Source organism: Procambarus clarkii, chromosome 30, assembly GCF_040958095.1.
Source record: "Procambarus clarkii isolate CNS0578487 chromosome 30, FALCON_Pclarkii_2.0, whole genome shotgun sequence".
NCBI lineage: Eukaryota > Metazoa > Arthropoda > Malacostraca > Decapoda > Cambaridae > Procambarus > Procambarus clarkii.
Genome location: NC_091179.1, coordinates 18,752,215 through 18,767,800, shown reverse-complemented (window position 1 = coordinate 18,767,800; position 15,586 = coordinate 18,752,215). Strand labels below are relative to the sequence as shown.

Sequence of the window (15,586 nt, the reverse complement as noted above, 5' to 3'; positions counted from 1 at the left end):
CAATTAGGTCACAATCTTTATAACCATCACAAATGTGTGTAAAATTAAAACTACAGAATATTAGAGTTCAGCTCCTGAGCAGGTTGTGTACCTATTATACTATTACCTATTATGTACCTGTAATATTTCCACCTCTGTCTGCAGAGCGGGTATGATCTGCATAATATATATACTAACCTATAAATGGGAGGGAGGGGGCGGGGGAAGAGGGCAGGATACAGACTAATATAGGGGGCGGGGTTCACTAGGTGGGGGTCGGGGAAGGAGAGTCAGCCAAGTAAACAAAACTTTCTACAATGGTATACAACATCTAATTTGTTGTGCAATGTTATTTTCGTTGTTGCAATATTTTCTCAGTATTTTTCTGCTAGACCTTTCAACAATGCTCTGCCAACGTTACATAATAATGCAATAAGGTTGTGTTTGCAGTGGGGTAGGAGGGGGTCAGGCTAACTCTTGCTAGAATGGAACAACTGATTATAGTCTAAATGATGCATTCAATCTTCGTTATTACTTGTCACAACTAATCTAGTTTTAATACTGAAAATGATAGAACACATACTTGTGCATATTTTCATACCAAAAATCACATGAAATTAAATTACTCTAAATACTATTTTGTTGATCTTATGCAATTTATTGGCAAAATAAATCTAATCTAATGCGAAATTCTTGAGTCTTTAAGCTTTTGTTGCATCTGACTGTAGGCAGCCAGATCTGAATCTTTCATTGCATCTGATCTGCAATTTGACTCTTTAAACAATAATCCTCTGTACATACAGTATAAATTTTAGCATTGTGAAAATTGTCATCTTATATATATGGCAGTTTCACCCTGGGAAAACAAATTTGGCAAAATAAAATACAGTACAGTACAGTATCTTTCTTCTTACCGTACAAATACATGCATTCTATTTAGAGAGTAATAAGACTAAAATCAATTTACGAAAGTTACTGGAACTTACATAACTATGTTTCTTCTGAACAAACTTTAAGAACGATGTCATATCAGGTCTTCCGAAGTGATTAATAGCCTTGAGCCCCGTAAACATGCTTCTCTTGCTTAATCGCTGGAAGTGATTCTCACAAATATACTGAAACAAAAAGATATATAAATAATTAATTATAAATAACTCTCTGTGGCATCTTGAAATGAGGTCACTAGTGCTGTATAAATACTTCATCTGATCACCGAGTTTTGTTGACCAAGACTAACAGAACTAACAGAAAATGTTTGACTAACAAAACAGTAATGGAGCCAGATATGCTAAAGCACGTGACTTAAGGGAAAACATGACCGAACAGGACGACTGAACACCCTTTGTCTGTTCCTTTGGCCAGAATGGCTTCAACTACACTACATGTCATCAGATCAGAGCACATCCCTCACCAAAGAAGGTTTGAGTGATTGATGAAGATTAAGCCACCCTAGAGGTGGCACGAGTATCCTGTAAGTGGACCATAGAAGGGTTAGGGAAAGGAGCTAAGATGAGGAAATTAATCCTTTGTAATAAATACTTTAACTTATACAGTATTATGTTCTTGTATTTTTATGAAAGGGTAAATATTACATCTCTAATTTTGCAAATAAAGTACATATGAACAAAATTCAAATACTGTATAAATAAATAAGCTGAAGCCACTCACAAGCATAGTAGTTCGAAGATCAAATTTGTGGAAGAACTGAGTAATGAATATGTGCATCTCCAAGACGTTGGTGACGTCTTTCCGCTCGACGTCTCGCAGCACATCAATGAACCACTCGAACTGACGGTGCGTTGGGCAGATCCACAAGAAGTATACCTAAAATAATCATAGATTTTTCCTTCATTTAAACATTGTATTTAAAAATATGATGCAAAATGTTATGAATTGATATGGTACTGTACCTATTTTAACGCACATATTACAACAAACTAACAAATACAATAAAAAATAACGATAAACGGAGGCAGTAGTAGCAATATAGAGTCGCTAGAACTTTTATATATATGATTTAGGATGAATTGTAGATGATGATAAAGAATTCAGTGCAGGAGGATATTCAGGAACTGCAAATATTGTATAGAACATTTCGTGGAATTCATCAACTGCTAACCTTTTTACAGGCAACACCCGAGTATCTGTTAGTGGAGGTGCCGAACACCAGGTCATTAAGAATGGACGCGTACGGTGTGACTCCAATACCTCCTCCAACCATCACTGCCACTTCAAACTTGTACCAGTCCTGGTTCCCGCCACCAAATGGACCCTCAAGACGGATCTGTTAAAAAAAAAAAAACTAAATTATTTCCTGTTCAATGATTGCATATTTTAATTAAAATAAATTGATGCACTTGTATTTAAAATAAATTATACAAGAATTTTAATTGTTAAATATCTGCAGGCATTTAAATATTGAGGCTTTATGGCAGAAACTAAAACTAACAAAGATCACGAAAACATTGCAAGCTGCATGATGCTTTTGCAAAATGACAGCAATATTGTAACTATTTTCCAATATTACATTTTTCACAAGTAATAGGCTGAAAGTATTTTCAAACCCATATTCGCACGCAATTCTTGGTTACTGAAAAGCTATTTCTGTACAGTGGTGAGCACAATTGGCTTACAAACAGAATGATTACTGGCTCTATTAAGGAACACAACGAGACGTTTGGGAACGTTTCCTTACACCTGATAAACCTCTTCACCTTGCAGTAAATAGGCACCCAAGAATAAGTTAAAATGTTGTGGTTCGCATACTGGGAAAAGTTTCCACTTTTTCCACTGGAGTAAGGGGTACCTAGACAAGCCTAATTAGCTTTCCTTCTCCCTACTCCTGACAATTTGAAACTAGAAACAAAATATTTAACTGAATCTACAGACGGTTTATATTATATGTTATATGTATATATATATATATATATGTATATATGTATATATATATTATAGTTATATGTATAACAACTTGTAGCATGCTTACCCTCGGAGGATTCTCTTCATCGTGAATATAGTTATGTGGATCAAAGAACTTTCTAAGCTTCCAGGTCCATGGCCCTTGGGCTTTAATGTGACAAGAGAGGAAGTTCTCATGAGGTGCAGATGTTAAGGTGAAGGAGTGGTACTCGGTCTGGCGGAAGGCTGTGCACGAGAGACGGACCCACTGTCCACTCAGATACTTGAAGTTTGGTGGCCTGACAAAAATGAGTAATTCCTTATAATATACAAATTATAATAGATTAAAAAAGTGTTAATAATATTATATGAACACAGAATTCCACTAGACTTTAGAGCACTCGCAAAATTGTAAATGTCTTCTTGAAATTTGATGTGACTAATTTGAATTATGTCCATATTTTCCACAATAGCATAGCTCTTTTAGGACAGTAGTTAAACTATCACTTGAACTATAGTTTCATGAGATAATTACTGAATATAACCATCCTACCTGTAGAACTTGATCTTGACCACATCAGATGGCAGCAGTTCAGTTTCAATAATGTCGAGCTCCATGTACCGTGTGCGCAGACTAATGATCTTGTCAAGTGTGTAGATAATACCAGGTCCAACGAAGAATATCCAGAACCTGAAACATTTATTACATTACACACAGAAATCACAATAACGTGATGCATCAAATGAATAAATCCACAAGAGCCGTGACGAGGATTCGAACCTGCGTCCGAGAGCAATCCTCGTCACGGCCCTTATGGATTTGTTCATTTATTACATTAGTAGGGCTTCACAGATTTTCTTACAAAGCAATGCACAATGGCTCCAGTCCATTTTCTGGTGAGCACAAGTAGGTACACGGTTGGTTAAACATCCAAACCTGTCTCACAGATTTACTAGCTTTTAATGGCTTAATAAATTACTTTCTCATATACTTTGCTCGCCATCGGAATTTGTGTGTTGTGAAAACCATTGTGTTGTGATATTGGTGTTGTCAAACCATTATTGCAACAACTTAAGGAAGGTGGACTGTAAACTATGAAAACTAGTAAAGAAAATACCAGTTATATTAATTACAATTCCCCCAGAAATCTATAGTAAGAGTTGACCCCCACATTCTATATTCTTCGATTGATTTAGGTTTAATATCTATACATGAAAATATTTACACAGTTGTAAAAATCGAATGTAAATGTCAAGAGATGCACAAGGCCCACCTGGGAGCTCCGGTGAGGCGGGCGAGGCCGTGGAGAAGACTGAGCACATACAGCAAGATGTACAGCTGATGAGCCGCCCAGAAAAATTTGTATGCTTTTCTCCGAATCATTGGATGTGCAAAAATGAAGATGATGCACATTATGACGAACAGAAGCACGCCAGTCAATCCTTAAAAAAAAAAGACCATTAATGGAAAACAATAAAATACATCTTGCCCAAACAAAATAAGGTCGAAAAGGTTATAATCAAACTCGAAAGACATATAGAAGTTCCAAAATCAAGCAATAAATGGAAGCGAAAACAAACTGTCGCATGAAATGTACTAAACAGAAAAATATACTAAATAGAAAAGAAAAAAACATACCAGTTAAAGTCTGGAAAAGCCAGTAGCCAATAGTGGGTTTCTGGTCGGAGGCGAAGGCTATCTCTTGAGTCAAACACCGTAAGTTTTCTACAGGCTGAGTTGTTACGTGGTAGAAATTGACTAGATGGCCAACGGAGTGCAGCACACTGAAGAAAAGTGCAGTACAGGCTACTATCTTGTGGAACTGTAGAAGAAAAGTAAGTATTAGCTAAAATCGGTAGCAAACGTAAAGTAATTATTTCGATATTCCAATCCAGATAGTAACTGCCTATGACTCGTCATTTGCTGAGGAAGGCTTTACGACCTTAGCCAGAAATTATATGGCATTTTCATTCTAGATGGGGGACAATTCACCGGCATTAAATGTTTATAACAACACAGAGTACATATGAAATTAAATGAGTGGAAACGTATCGGTCCATCCCGAACCGTTAAAAAGTAGTGACACGGAATCGTTGAAGAGTGTCAATATATATATGGAGAGACTGCCAGCCTTCCTCGTCACCACATGATATGCTCCACGACGAGCCGAAACGTCGTCACTTTAATATAATTCCGTGAGTGTGGGTTGGCCTACACGCTAACCCACTGCCAATTGGGTGCCAATGCCAATTTATTTCACATTTTCACTCATTCTCTGCATTAGATCCTTTTATGTTAAATAAGTTAAAATTAACACAAAAAGCTTCAGATACTTCATCACTGCTCAAAAGAATTGCTAAGAAAGTGAAGTGTGTTGCAAGTAAAAGATTCGAGCCTGTTGCCTGTATACACACACACACACACACACACACACACACACACACCTGTATGTGGGAGTCTAGTGGAATGTATTGCTGGACGCGGAAATCTTTAAGTTTGGTCATGAGGTTCCTGGACATGGTGAGGAGGAGGAGGGAGTAGCAGAAGGAGAGGGAGGCGGCAGCTCCTCGGGTGATAGCGATGCCCACACCCATGATGTGTCGCAGGTCCGTGTGCTCAGACATGAACGAGTAATCTACAAAAAAGAAAAAAAATATTATTAATGCATTGTATTGACTTGATATAAGCATTAAAAACGTTTCTCACATAACAGAATGTACATTTAAATAACAACAATTACTAAACACAATGAAATATCTGGCATTTGAAAACCAGGACAAGCAGTTTAGTGTTCACTTACGGAACATGTACATCTTTCCTGGATCAAGAGGGCTTAGTTTGATTTTATTAAATAGTGTATCAGCTCTGAGGCATTACGAGGTTATCTATATGATAAATAACCTTCTATTGCGAAATGCTGAAGATCTTAAACTGTTTAATAATTAGAGACTAAGCAGCTGTGATGGAAGAAAGATGTAGAGGTTTCGTAAGTGGACACCAAAGTGCTTGACGAGTCCTGGCCGAGACGTATATTAGCACTTACGGATAAAGCGTTCACAGAAGAGAGCGATGGTGATGACATAGAAGACAAAGAGATAGAACACATTCTGACGGTTGGCCTCCAGGAAGGCAGCGATCGAGTCGTACTTCTTGAACACCCAGTGACGATTCCTCTCCCTGATCTCAGAAATGTGGAAACTGGTCATCCTGAGAGGGAGAAAACAACACAGAATTAATAATATATCACATGCCAACTATAACTCGACAGGAATATGGATTAGAATATCCCTATGGAGGGTGTGACCAACAGGAAATAAGTATACATATCAATGCAACCCGTTCTCGCACTTGCTTATAGTCAATATCTTGCTTATGAAAAAGTGCATATGTGACATGCTAATTTATTGTGAATATTTGAGTTTACCTTGAAACGCTGAATAGAAAACCACAACCTAACCTAACCTTCTTAGTATGTTAAGATATTACAATTAGTACTGAACCTATGCCTATATTGATATTACAGTTTTACACAACCTAGGATGCCTAGGAACAGGAGGCGGCCTGGCAGCTGCCGGAAGAGACGTTCTCCGTGGATTACCTCACTGGTAAACACAATGAAGGAAACGGTAAAGTAAGTCTCGTTGTTACTTATAGAGGTGTTACTGCTCCCAGTCGCGGTCTGGCTTCCTTAAGTAGTTACTCTCACTATCGCAAGAGAGCAAGAGCTATTTGAGTACACACACACACAAGGTGTGTGTGTGTGTGTGTGTGTGTGTGTGTGTGTGTGTGTGTGTGTGTGTGTGTGTGTGTGTGTGTGTGTTTGTGTGTTTTCAAAGTGTTATATGACAAAGAGTGCTGGGAAGACGGGACACCACGAGCGTAGCTCTCATCCTGTAACTACACTTAGGTAATTACACACACACGCACACGTGTGTGTGTGTGTGTGTGTGTGTGTGTGTGTGTGTGTGTGTGTGTGTGTGTGTGTGTGTGTGTGTGTGTGTGTGTGTGTGTGCACGCGCGCTGGGGAGTGGGTTATTTAGCACCTTGAGTCCAATTTCACCAAGGTCATACCCCCCCCCCCTAATCAAACCTCCACCCACACTATCAGAGGTGAACCGTCACATCACCTTCGACCCCCTTAATGAAACCAAACCCATGGATCCTCCTTTAAGATCAACCCTCCCCCCCCTTCCCACACCTCCCGGCCCACCCCCCCAACATGACTTGTTAGTCATTGGGGCCAGTCACTGGTAATGACTCACACCCCTTCCTCCCCCCCCCCCACACACACACACACGGCGCTAGTTTCTGATATAAACTAAGTTTAGCTCCACTGACATTCACGCCAGTTTGACCCTGATCCTTTATAGCATAGGGAACGTCCTCCCCATGTTATATAAATATAGGTAGGTGTGTGTGTGTGTGTGTGTGTGTGTGTGTGTGTGTGTGTAAGTAATTACCTAAGTGTAATTATACATCAACACAATACGACACAGTAATGGATACAAAATAGATAACTTAATTCCGGAAAGACCGAAGTAAATCCTGATTTTCAAATAGGATTGTCGATTTTTTTTGGACACGTTGCCCGGCAACACACGCACACGTCGGCACGTTGGATTGTTTCAAGCGAAGGTTAGACAAGTGTGAGTGGTAGGATATAAACAGGAGGCGACTCGCTCACTTTCTTACTGGAATGGACACAAACTGAAGAATCAAAACCGACTGAAGTTTTGTTTGTTAACCCTTCCCTACAAAGGAGATATTAATACGATAGTAAATATATTAACACCAAATAGAACACGAAACAACGGATATAAATTGGATAACTTTTGATTTAGGAAAGACCTGGGTAAATACTGGTTTGTTAATAGGGTTGTTGATTTGTGGAACAAATTACCGAGAGAATCGTAATATCCTTGGGATCCCTTGATCGCTTCAAGCGTAGGTTATGACACGTGTATAAGCCAGTTTGGGAGGACATAAATAAGAGCCGCTTCGTGTAATATAATAGTTAGGTTTTCTGAAGTTCCCGGTATTCTTATGTCCTTAGCATTGTCAATAGAACCAAGTAGAGGAAGTCCCTCAGGAGGAAGGACGGAGGTGGAGGAAGGACGGAGGTGGAGGAGGGACGGAGGTGGAGGAGGGACGGAGGTGGAGGAGGGACGGAGGTGGAGGAGGGACGGAGGTGGAGGAAGGACGGAGGAAGGACGGAGGTGGAGGAAGGACGGAGGTGGAGGAGGGACGGAGGTGGAAGAGGGACGGAGGTGGACGAGGGACGGAGGTGGACGAGGGACGGAGGTGGACGAGGGACGGAGGTGGACGAGGGACGGAGGTGGACGAGGGACGGAGGTGGACGAGGGACGGAGGTGGACGAGGGACGGAGGTGGAGGGGGACGGAGGTGGGTACCCCAACACATTTACGTTGGACAAAACATTTCGAAGAAAGACACGGAGCGGACTTGAGCACACGTGAGCAATATACAAGCCAACCTTGTAATAGCATCAACGCTTAAAATATAACGACCGACTAGAGTCATCTCGAGGACAATGAGTACACGTCATTAAACCCAAACAAAGTAACCATATATCCTGACCGAGAATATCTTGGCCACGAGCCTGCACGGTGGCGCGCCTCCAGTGCCTGGTCACCTTCGTCATGACGCCAAGACACACCTACTAAGACACGACAGATGAATCATGCAGGGCGCGAAAGGTACAATATATGTGGCGCCACGCCCAGGGGCCTTCGGGGCTGTTACCAGGATGTGTGTGACCTTAGAGTGCTCGGGTGGCTCAAAATAGAGCTGGTGAGAACAAAGGATGAGGCAGCTACTTACATCCCGGGTGTCCCCACAAGCTGCGGTCAGTACTCGAGTGAGCACAACAGCTCAGGGAGTTACACACAAAGATATGTCATTATTTCAGTCTTCTACATCCTGCAATTTTACCGTCTGGCTGTCAAGCTGTCCCGTAACCCTTCACAGGCTGTCTAGTTCTGCTGTAACCCTTCACCGGCTGTCTAGCTCTGATGTAACCTTTTACTGTCTGTCTAGCTCTGTTTTAACCCTTCACTGCCTCTCTAGCTCTGCTGTAACCCTTCACTGACTGGCTGGTTCTGCTATAATCTTCACTGGCTGGCTGCCTGGCTCTGATGTAATCCTTCACTAACTATAGCTCTTTGTAATTAAATTGTAGCCAAAAAAAAGAGCCCTCCAACTGAGACCAAGAGGGGCTGGGTCAGCCACTGGTGCCCCCCTGAAGGAGGAGGACCTTCCCTTACCTGGCGACGTTGGTGGAAGTGTCGAGGAAGTTCTGCTTGGCTCCCTTACAGTCGAGCCCGATGGCGATGAAGTCTCCCTTGTACTCTCGCATCATCAGCTTGAAGTCCTCGTATGTGAGCGACTCCTTGTGGTCGATGCCAGACGAACTGAACATGCCATCAATGAGCTCCTCAACCTGATCAACACAAACACATGTCAGTTTACAGTGTTTTTATGGGATATGGTAACACAGTATGTGAGCCTAGCGTTCATTTACTGTGGTTTACACACAAGAACTAGCTAGACTGAACTATGAACTACTACTGTATCTTTTTACGTGTACCCACGGTTAACCTTCTTTACTCTTACTCTTAAGTACAATATTGACTTACATATACTTACATTAATTTCACAATTTGGAAGCTACTGTTATCTCTAGTTACATTTCATAGGAATATTGCACTGGTGTTATTGTAAATTTATGTCTGTAAATTTTTGTTATTTTTAAATTTATGTAAATTTATGCCATAATTTATATTATGACAAATATTATGTCAGGAGTTAATGTAATATTTAATATTTCCAACTCAGTTTCACAACCATTATTATATAGTAGTAGTTCTGCTTTAATAGATTGATTGCAATCAGCAAGTTGTTTATCGCTGCTACAAGTAATTACCTTTGAATTACTACAAAAGATTTTCTTGCACGAAGCAAAACTGTAAGGAAATATTACATTGAATGATAATGACTCAACATAAATCACATTATGTAACTATACAACAGCAGCAGCCTCGTGTGTGTGTGTGTTGAAAAGTTCATATTTAACTTTTATGTTGAACAATACAGTACAAGAAAATTTCTTGCGCGTTAGTGCGCACGTGAAGGAACTTCAGTGCACACGTCCGTGTACGTATCGTCTCACTCACCTCCTCATTACTGACGGTGTTAGTCTTGGCGATCTCCACCAACGACTTGAGCATCTCTGATAGTTCAGTCTTGTCGATGACACCATTACGGTCGTTGTCACACATGTCGAAGATAATCCGAAGCTTGTCGTCGGTCGTACCTTTGCTGAAGAGTACCACGGTGTCCAGAAACTCCTGGAAGGATATCCTCCCGTCGCCATCTTTGTCCACAATGTTAAACATGCGCCGTACGAATATATCGTCAGGTTTCATGCCTAGAGCGCCCGCGAACTCCTTCTTGGAGAGCGACGTGCGCATCACCATGATCACGTCGTTGCCAGCATCCTCCAGCTTCCGCTTCTCCTCTCCGGGTTTGAGGCCGAAGGTGAGTTCGTAGGCTTCTCTGAAGAAGTGCTCCAGGCGCTTCTGACGGCGCTCCTTCGTCTCGGCATTAGCCAGCATCTCTTCCTTGTTGGTGTGCATCTTCTCCACGGTCTTCCTGTGGGAGCTCATGAACTGTTCCAGCTTGTTGATAAACTTGCGGCGCGCTGCCTCGTTGTCGAACTCCAGCACCAGGTCGTGGTCCTTGGGCGGGCGGATGAGGACCATGGGCTTCCTGCGGGGGTCCTGCGTCAGCTCCACCTGCAGAGCGTCCACACCGTTCAGAGCCACCTTGCGCATCTTCTCACCCTTCCTGTTCACGGTCGAGATCTCTTGATTGGGGCCAAACCTCACTTTTACGATGCGCTTGTGGTTCTGCGGCCCAGGAGGTCAGAAATATTAGTAATGCGAGATAAATTTCACGTCTTTACATACATGCTACCAATGATTGATTGATGAAAATCAAGCCACCCAAGAGGTGGCACGGGCATGAATAGCCCGTAAGTGCTACCAATGAAACGACACAAACGTATGATAAATTTAAATTTTAATTTATATTCATATTTTTATAGTTAACTCATCAATTATTGCAAATTAGCAAAGTAACTCAAAACATACGTTAGTGTTGCCCAAGACCTTTCGTGACCTGTATTATTTCTTATAACGTATAGCTGTCAATATAGCCAGTGACCTCGCCAGCCCGCCAGCGTTACCAGGCGGGCAAGCAGAGTGCAGGCCATCAGTGTTGCCAGCAACGCACCTGGTGAAGCCATTCCTTGACCATCATCTTGTCGACGCTGCGGCCATTGTTGTTCTCCTCCTGCTTGGTCTTGAAGTGTCGCCTGCGGGAGTTCTGGAACTTGACGGTGGCGTAGCCGGCGCCTGCGCACACCAGCGGCACGGCCAGGAGCAGGATGCACGAGTAGATGTACGTCACCTCCGACCCCTGTGTGTAGGGAGAGAAGGCACGGCGTTAGTGAGGCGCGGGGGTGGGGCACGGCTGGCGGGAAAGGGGGAGGAGGAGGCGTCGTGGGGTGAAAGGGTGTAGACAGAAGGCTAGGGAGAGGGGAGGTCAAGAGGTATAGGGAGATGGTGCTGACAGTTGTACAGCAGTGAGAGGTGAAACAAATCCAGACAGACATTAAGGTCTCTTCTCAATAACTAACACGTGAAAAAATGACGTCGGAGCCAAATACACACGACAAGTACTTTAATATGACTTTGTACAGGTCATATTAAACTATATTTTCCGTTCCGGGGTTCGAGGTCAACCCCGGCCACTGCAGACCAATAACCTGAGCACAGCACCATGGTCTCCCGAGACTGATGGATGCCTACTACTACTACTAGTCAATGTTAGTGTGCAACCTAACCTAACCTAACTGATGGATGCCTACTACTACTAGTCAATGTGTTAACAATCATGTCGCGCGCACAAGCGTAAATCCTCCTCTTGCACAGTTGAACTATGGCAACATATGCTATTTAACTACTAGTTTACAGCAGACAAAGTAAACCATAAAGTAACCCTCGACTCACCAGCCACTACACAATTTACTGTCTCCGTCCCGTGACCTCAGGATGCCAACTTCGTGAGCTCATAAAATGTGCATCATGAATTGCAACTTGAGCAATGACTGCGTCCTCTGAGTCCAGACAGAAAGAAAGGTAAAAATTGTCGGCCATTGCACACTAACATCTCTGTAGCTAGTTTACCTGCTTCATTCTTAAGGGAAGTGCCTTGCTAAAGTGAAATATATGCAACGGTGTAGTGAGCGGGAACACCTACCACTTACCATCCCAAAGTACCTACTACCATAATATAAGTTAACATTTTAAGTTACATTATTCAAATTTTTGAGCTTTAAACATCTTTCCTGTTTAAGGTTATAATGAGTAAGATTTAATTTTCTGACAAAGAAGTTTCTGACCTACGAAGATCATTCAGCGAGGAGGGGGGGGGGGAGGAGAGAGGGGCCATGTATGAAATACGACCTCATAAAAGTTGTGTTAAGGTGAGAATGCGGTAGGTGCGCGCAGAGTGCCTGGCCGCAGACGGCAACACGCTCGATGTGTAAATAATGGGATTGCTGGGGCCGCGGTACAGAAAGCCAGGAGAGGCGCGCCTCGGCGAAAAACCTGGATAACTCAAGGTGGACTGGAGCCAGCGATGGCGAGAGTGACTCCCCCATCTCCCTCCCTACCCCAGACACGCGCCGCACCCGCTAATCATCTTTGTCTGCCTCTGGTCACTCATACCATGTTTCTCTCTCTCTCTGCGCATATGTACGTGTCAGCCCGAGTACGTGCGTACTCGCCCTGATGTTTCAAAGAGTTTCAGGTCCCGGCTGCTGGGCCCTGCCTCAGCCTGAGATGTGGGCTGGAGGCTTGCGCTCCACACGCTGGAGAACTGGCCGTCAACCGTACGTGTGGTCCGCCTCACGGTGGATGACGCTGTGTTATGGTCGCTGAAGGCTGCCCCTCAACACGGCCAACCTTGCGCCACCTACTGAGGTCAGCCGGCTCGCGTGCCAGCTTAACCATATATATATACTTTTCGTCTTGTATCGAATCTGTTATCTTTCTAATTTAAGTTGCTTCCGGCCTCCTCCTCCTCCTCCTCCAAGCTATCAGGCGCATTTGGTTGCACTTCCTTGGCTTCAACTCTAATAGCCACTATCATGGCCTTCTTGCAATTTGCGCAAGTTTTGTAATTGTATGGGGTAACTTCTCGCCCACAACCTTATCAGTTATGGCGGGTGATTGACAAGTGTCCATGACTGATGTTTCAGGCCCAGTACTGTGTAGGGGGGCGGGGGAGGGAGGTACCTTGGGGGCCCCAAGTACGTACACACACACACTCCCTGCATTCTTTTTCCTCCCCAACACTTGATACTAGTTCTCCAGTGGGCAAAACTTGGCCAATATCCCCCCCCCACCTCCTCCCATGACCTAGCACATGCACACACACACTCGTCTGTACTAGAGACCACACCCACACCTGCTACTGCCTTGTTCACCAGCCCACACCTGCTACAGTCTTGTTCACCAGCCCACACCTGCTACAGCCTTGTTCACCAGCCCACACCTGCTACACCCTTGTTCACCAACCCACACCTGCGACAGCGGAAGAGTAGGATCATCACTACCTACACCTGCTGTCGGTGGATTTCACCACCCACACCTGGTGTGGGTAGAACTGAAAAATATCACAACTTTTGGTTGTGATATTTTTAAGCTCATCGTGGTCCAGCGGGTAATGCGTGCGCTTCGTAAGTGCACACTGACGCCTCAATGTCTTCCACGCCTCATTGACATTCCTCGTGGAAATGTTAATGTTACGAATGATAACAGTATAGGAGGAAGAACGTACAAGTTCTTCCTCCAGAACCGACAATCGTTGCCCAATCAGTGTTAACAGAAAAAACACTTGCCAATCAAAAAAAAAGTTAAAATCAAAATGTCAGATTTATAAAGTCAATATCAATTAGAAGTCTAAATCAATAATAAAAATATCTGTAGAGATATCAGTAAAAACGACCTAAAGTCCTACTTGCATAAGGAAGTCGAGGACTGAGCTGGAGGTCTCATTCTGGCATTTGGAATCGACTCCAAGAGATTGAGGTCTAGTCAGAAAAGGCTTTCAAGTTATTTCAGTGAAATTATTAGAAGTGGGAGAGCGTCTCTTGCCTTGTTAGTGACCTATTATTAAGTTTGTCCCCTGGAACACAACTTATCCAAGGGGGACAAACCTGTACGGTTAGAGATACTTAAATGGTCACAAATACGGTGTTTGAGGCATTTTAAGGGTTCTCCCGCGCTTCCAGCATCACAGCTCCAAGAATTACAAAGATAAGATCTCATCGGATCAAAGGGTGAAGGATTTGTTTTTAAATGGATCCAAGAGTGTAATTAATGATAAACACGTGGCAGGTACTGGACCCCAGACACGTGGCAGGTACTGGGCCAGGTACTGTACCTGGCAGAAGCCGACACATCAGCTGAGTGGAAGTAAACACTTCCCTGAACGAAATGTGTCTCATCTCCATGGTGGCGGTACACGGGCTCTCCCGGACCCCAGAGCGGGGAGAGAGGGAGGAAGGGAAAGAGAGAGAGGGAAAGAGAAAGCGCTGGGTGAGTGGGAGAAAAGTGGGGTGAGGCGAGACAAGATTAGGGTGAAGAGAGACAAAAACCGAAGATATTAAAACCATTTAACAATTAATAGGTCTAAGGAGGGAGATTTGTGTTGGAAGAGGGTTTAAATAATGGTCGAGTGAAGATGAGGGGAGGCCTAATGCCACACAGTGAACACATCAACACACACATTGTGAGTGTGGCAGTGAGGTAGGGGTATGGGGAGGGAGGGAGGAGGGTGAGTGAGGGGTTACAAGTAACCCCATCACCCACAGAGATCACACTAACGTGATGCATCAAATGAACAAATCCACAAGGGCCGTCTGGGATGCTCCCGGACGCAGGTTCGAATCCTCGTCACGGCCCTTGTGGATTTGTTCAAGTAACCCCATCTCCCTCCCCCCCATCACCCCAACGTCAGCCCCTTTACGGACCATGTGGAAATCTCGCTTGCAACCTTTGAGTACTTTTTAAAATTCTAATTTCAATAAGACATTATACCACACCTATGTTTTTGCGAGTGATCTGGTGGCCGGGAACTGCGGCTCGTGAAAGGTCAACGATAATCTAACCTCAATAAAACAAATTTAAACAATAGCATTTTCCGGAAATCATGTTTAGTTAATAATTGGTAGATGGCACTTAGTCGAGGTAACTTTCTTAACTTCAACGCAAGACGTGTCAATAAACACCTTTTTGTCAGCAATAACTTACTATTCGAGTGCTTAATGACTTCTTAAGTACCAACCTGGAAGTAATCGAAGCCCTGAAGGAAGTCGCAAGGCTCCATCTCGCTGGTGTTGAGCTGCGCCGGCTGCGGGCACGGATCCCCAGACCGATGGAAGAACACATTCCGCTGGATCTCGTCGGGGTTGACGGCAGAGGCGTTCACGATGATGTCCCACAGCTTCACCTGCCTGATCTGCTCGATCTCCTCCCTCGTGAACATCCTGAGGGGCAGGAGAGGGCGTGTTAACACCTGTCAGTCTCGCCGGGAGCGCCTCTTCTGCGCCCTCGCAGAA

At 43.6% G+C, this 15,586-nt stretch overlaps 1 protein-coding gene across 1 annotated transcript in view; it reads right to left on the bottom strand.

The window, feature by feature from the left end:
• The window catches only part of Duox (dual oxidase), a 70,415-nt gene that overhangs the window by 2,816 nt on the left and 52,013 nt on the right, over positions 1 to 15,586 (bottom strand). Inside the window, exons 12-24 of the mRNA XM_045754011.2 lie at positions 15,313 to 15,514; positions 11,191 to 11,376; positions 10,071 to 10,805; positions 9,162 to 9,337; positions 5,922 to 6,085; positions 5,323 to 5,513; positions 4,517 to 4,700; positions 4,152 to 4,320; positions 3,431 to 3,568; positions 2,966 to 3,176; positions 2,099 to 2,263; positions 1,648 to 1,803; positions 966 to 1,094 (exon numbers count right to left, since the gene is read on the bottom strand). Of these exons, the coding sequence (XP_045609967.2) occupies positions 966 to 1,094; positions 1,648 to 1,803; positions 2,099 to 2,263; positions 2,966 to 3,176; positions 3,431 to 3,568; positions 4,152 to 4,320; positions 4,517 to 4,700; positions 5,323 to 5,513; positions 5,922 to 6,085; positions 9,162 to 9,337; positions 10,071 to 10,805; positions 11,191 to 11,376; positions 15,313 to 15,514 (2,806 nt within the window). The remainder of the gene's footprint in view (positions 1 to 965; positions 1,095 to 1,647; positions 1,804 to 2,098; positions 2,264 to 2,965; positions 3,177 to 3,430; positions 3,569 to 4,151; positions 4,321 to 4,516; positions 4,701 to 5,322; positions 5,514 to 5,921; positions 6,086 to 9,161; positions 9,338 to 10,070; positions 10,806 to 11,190; positions 11,377 to 15,312; positions 15,515 to 15,586) is intronic.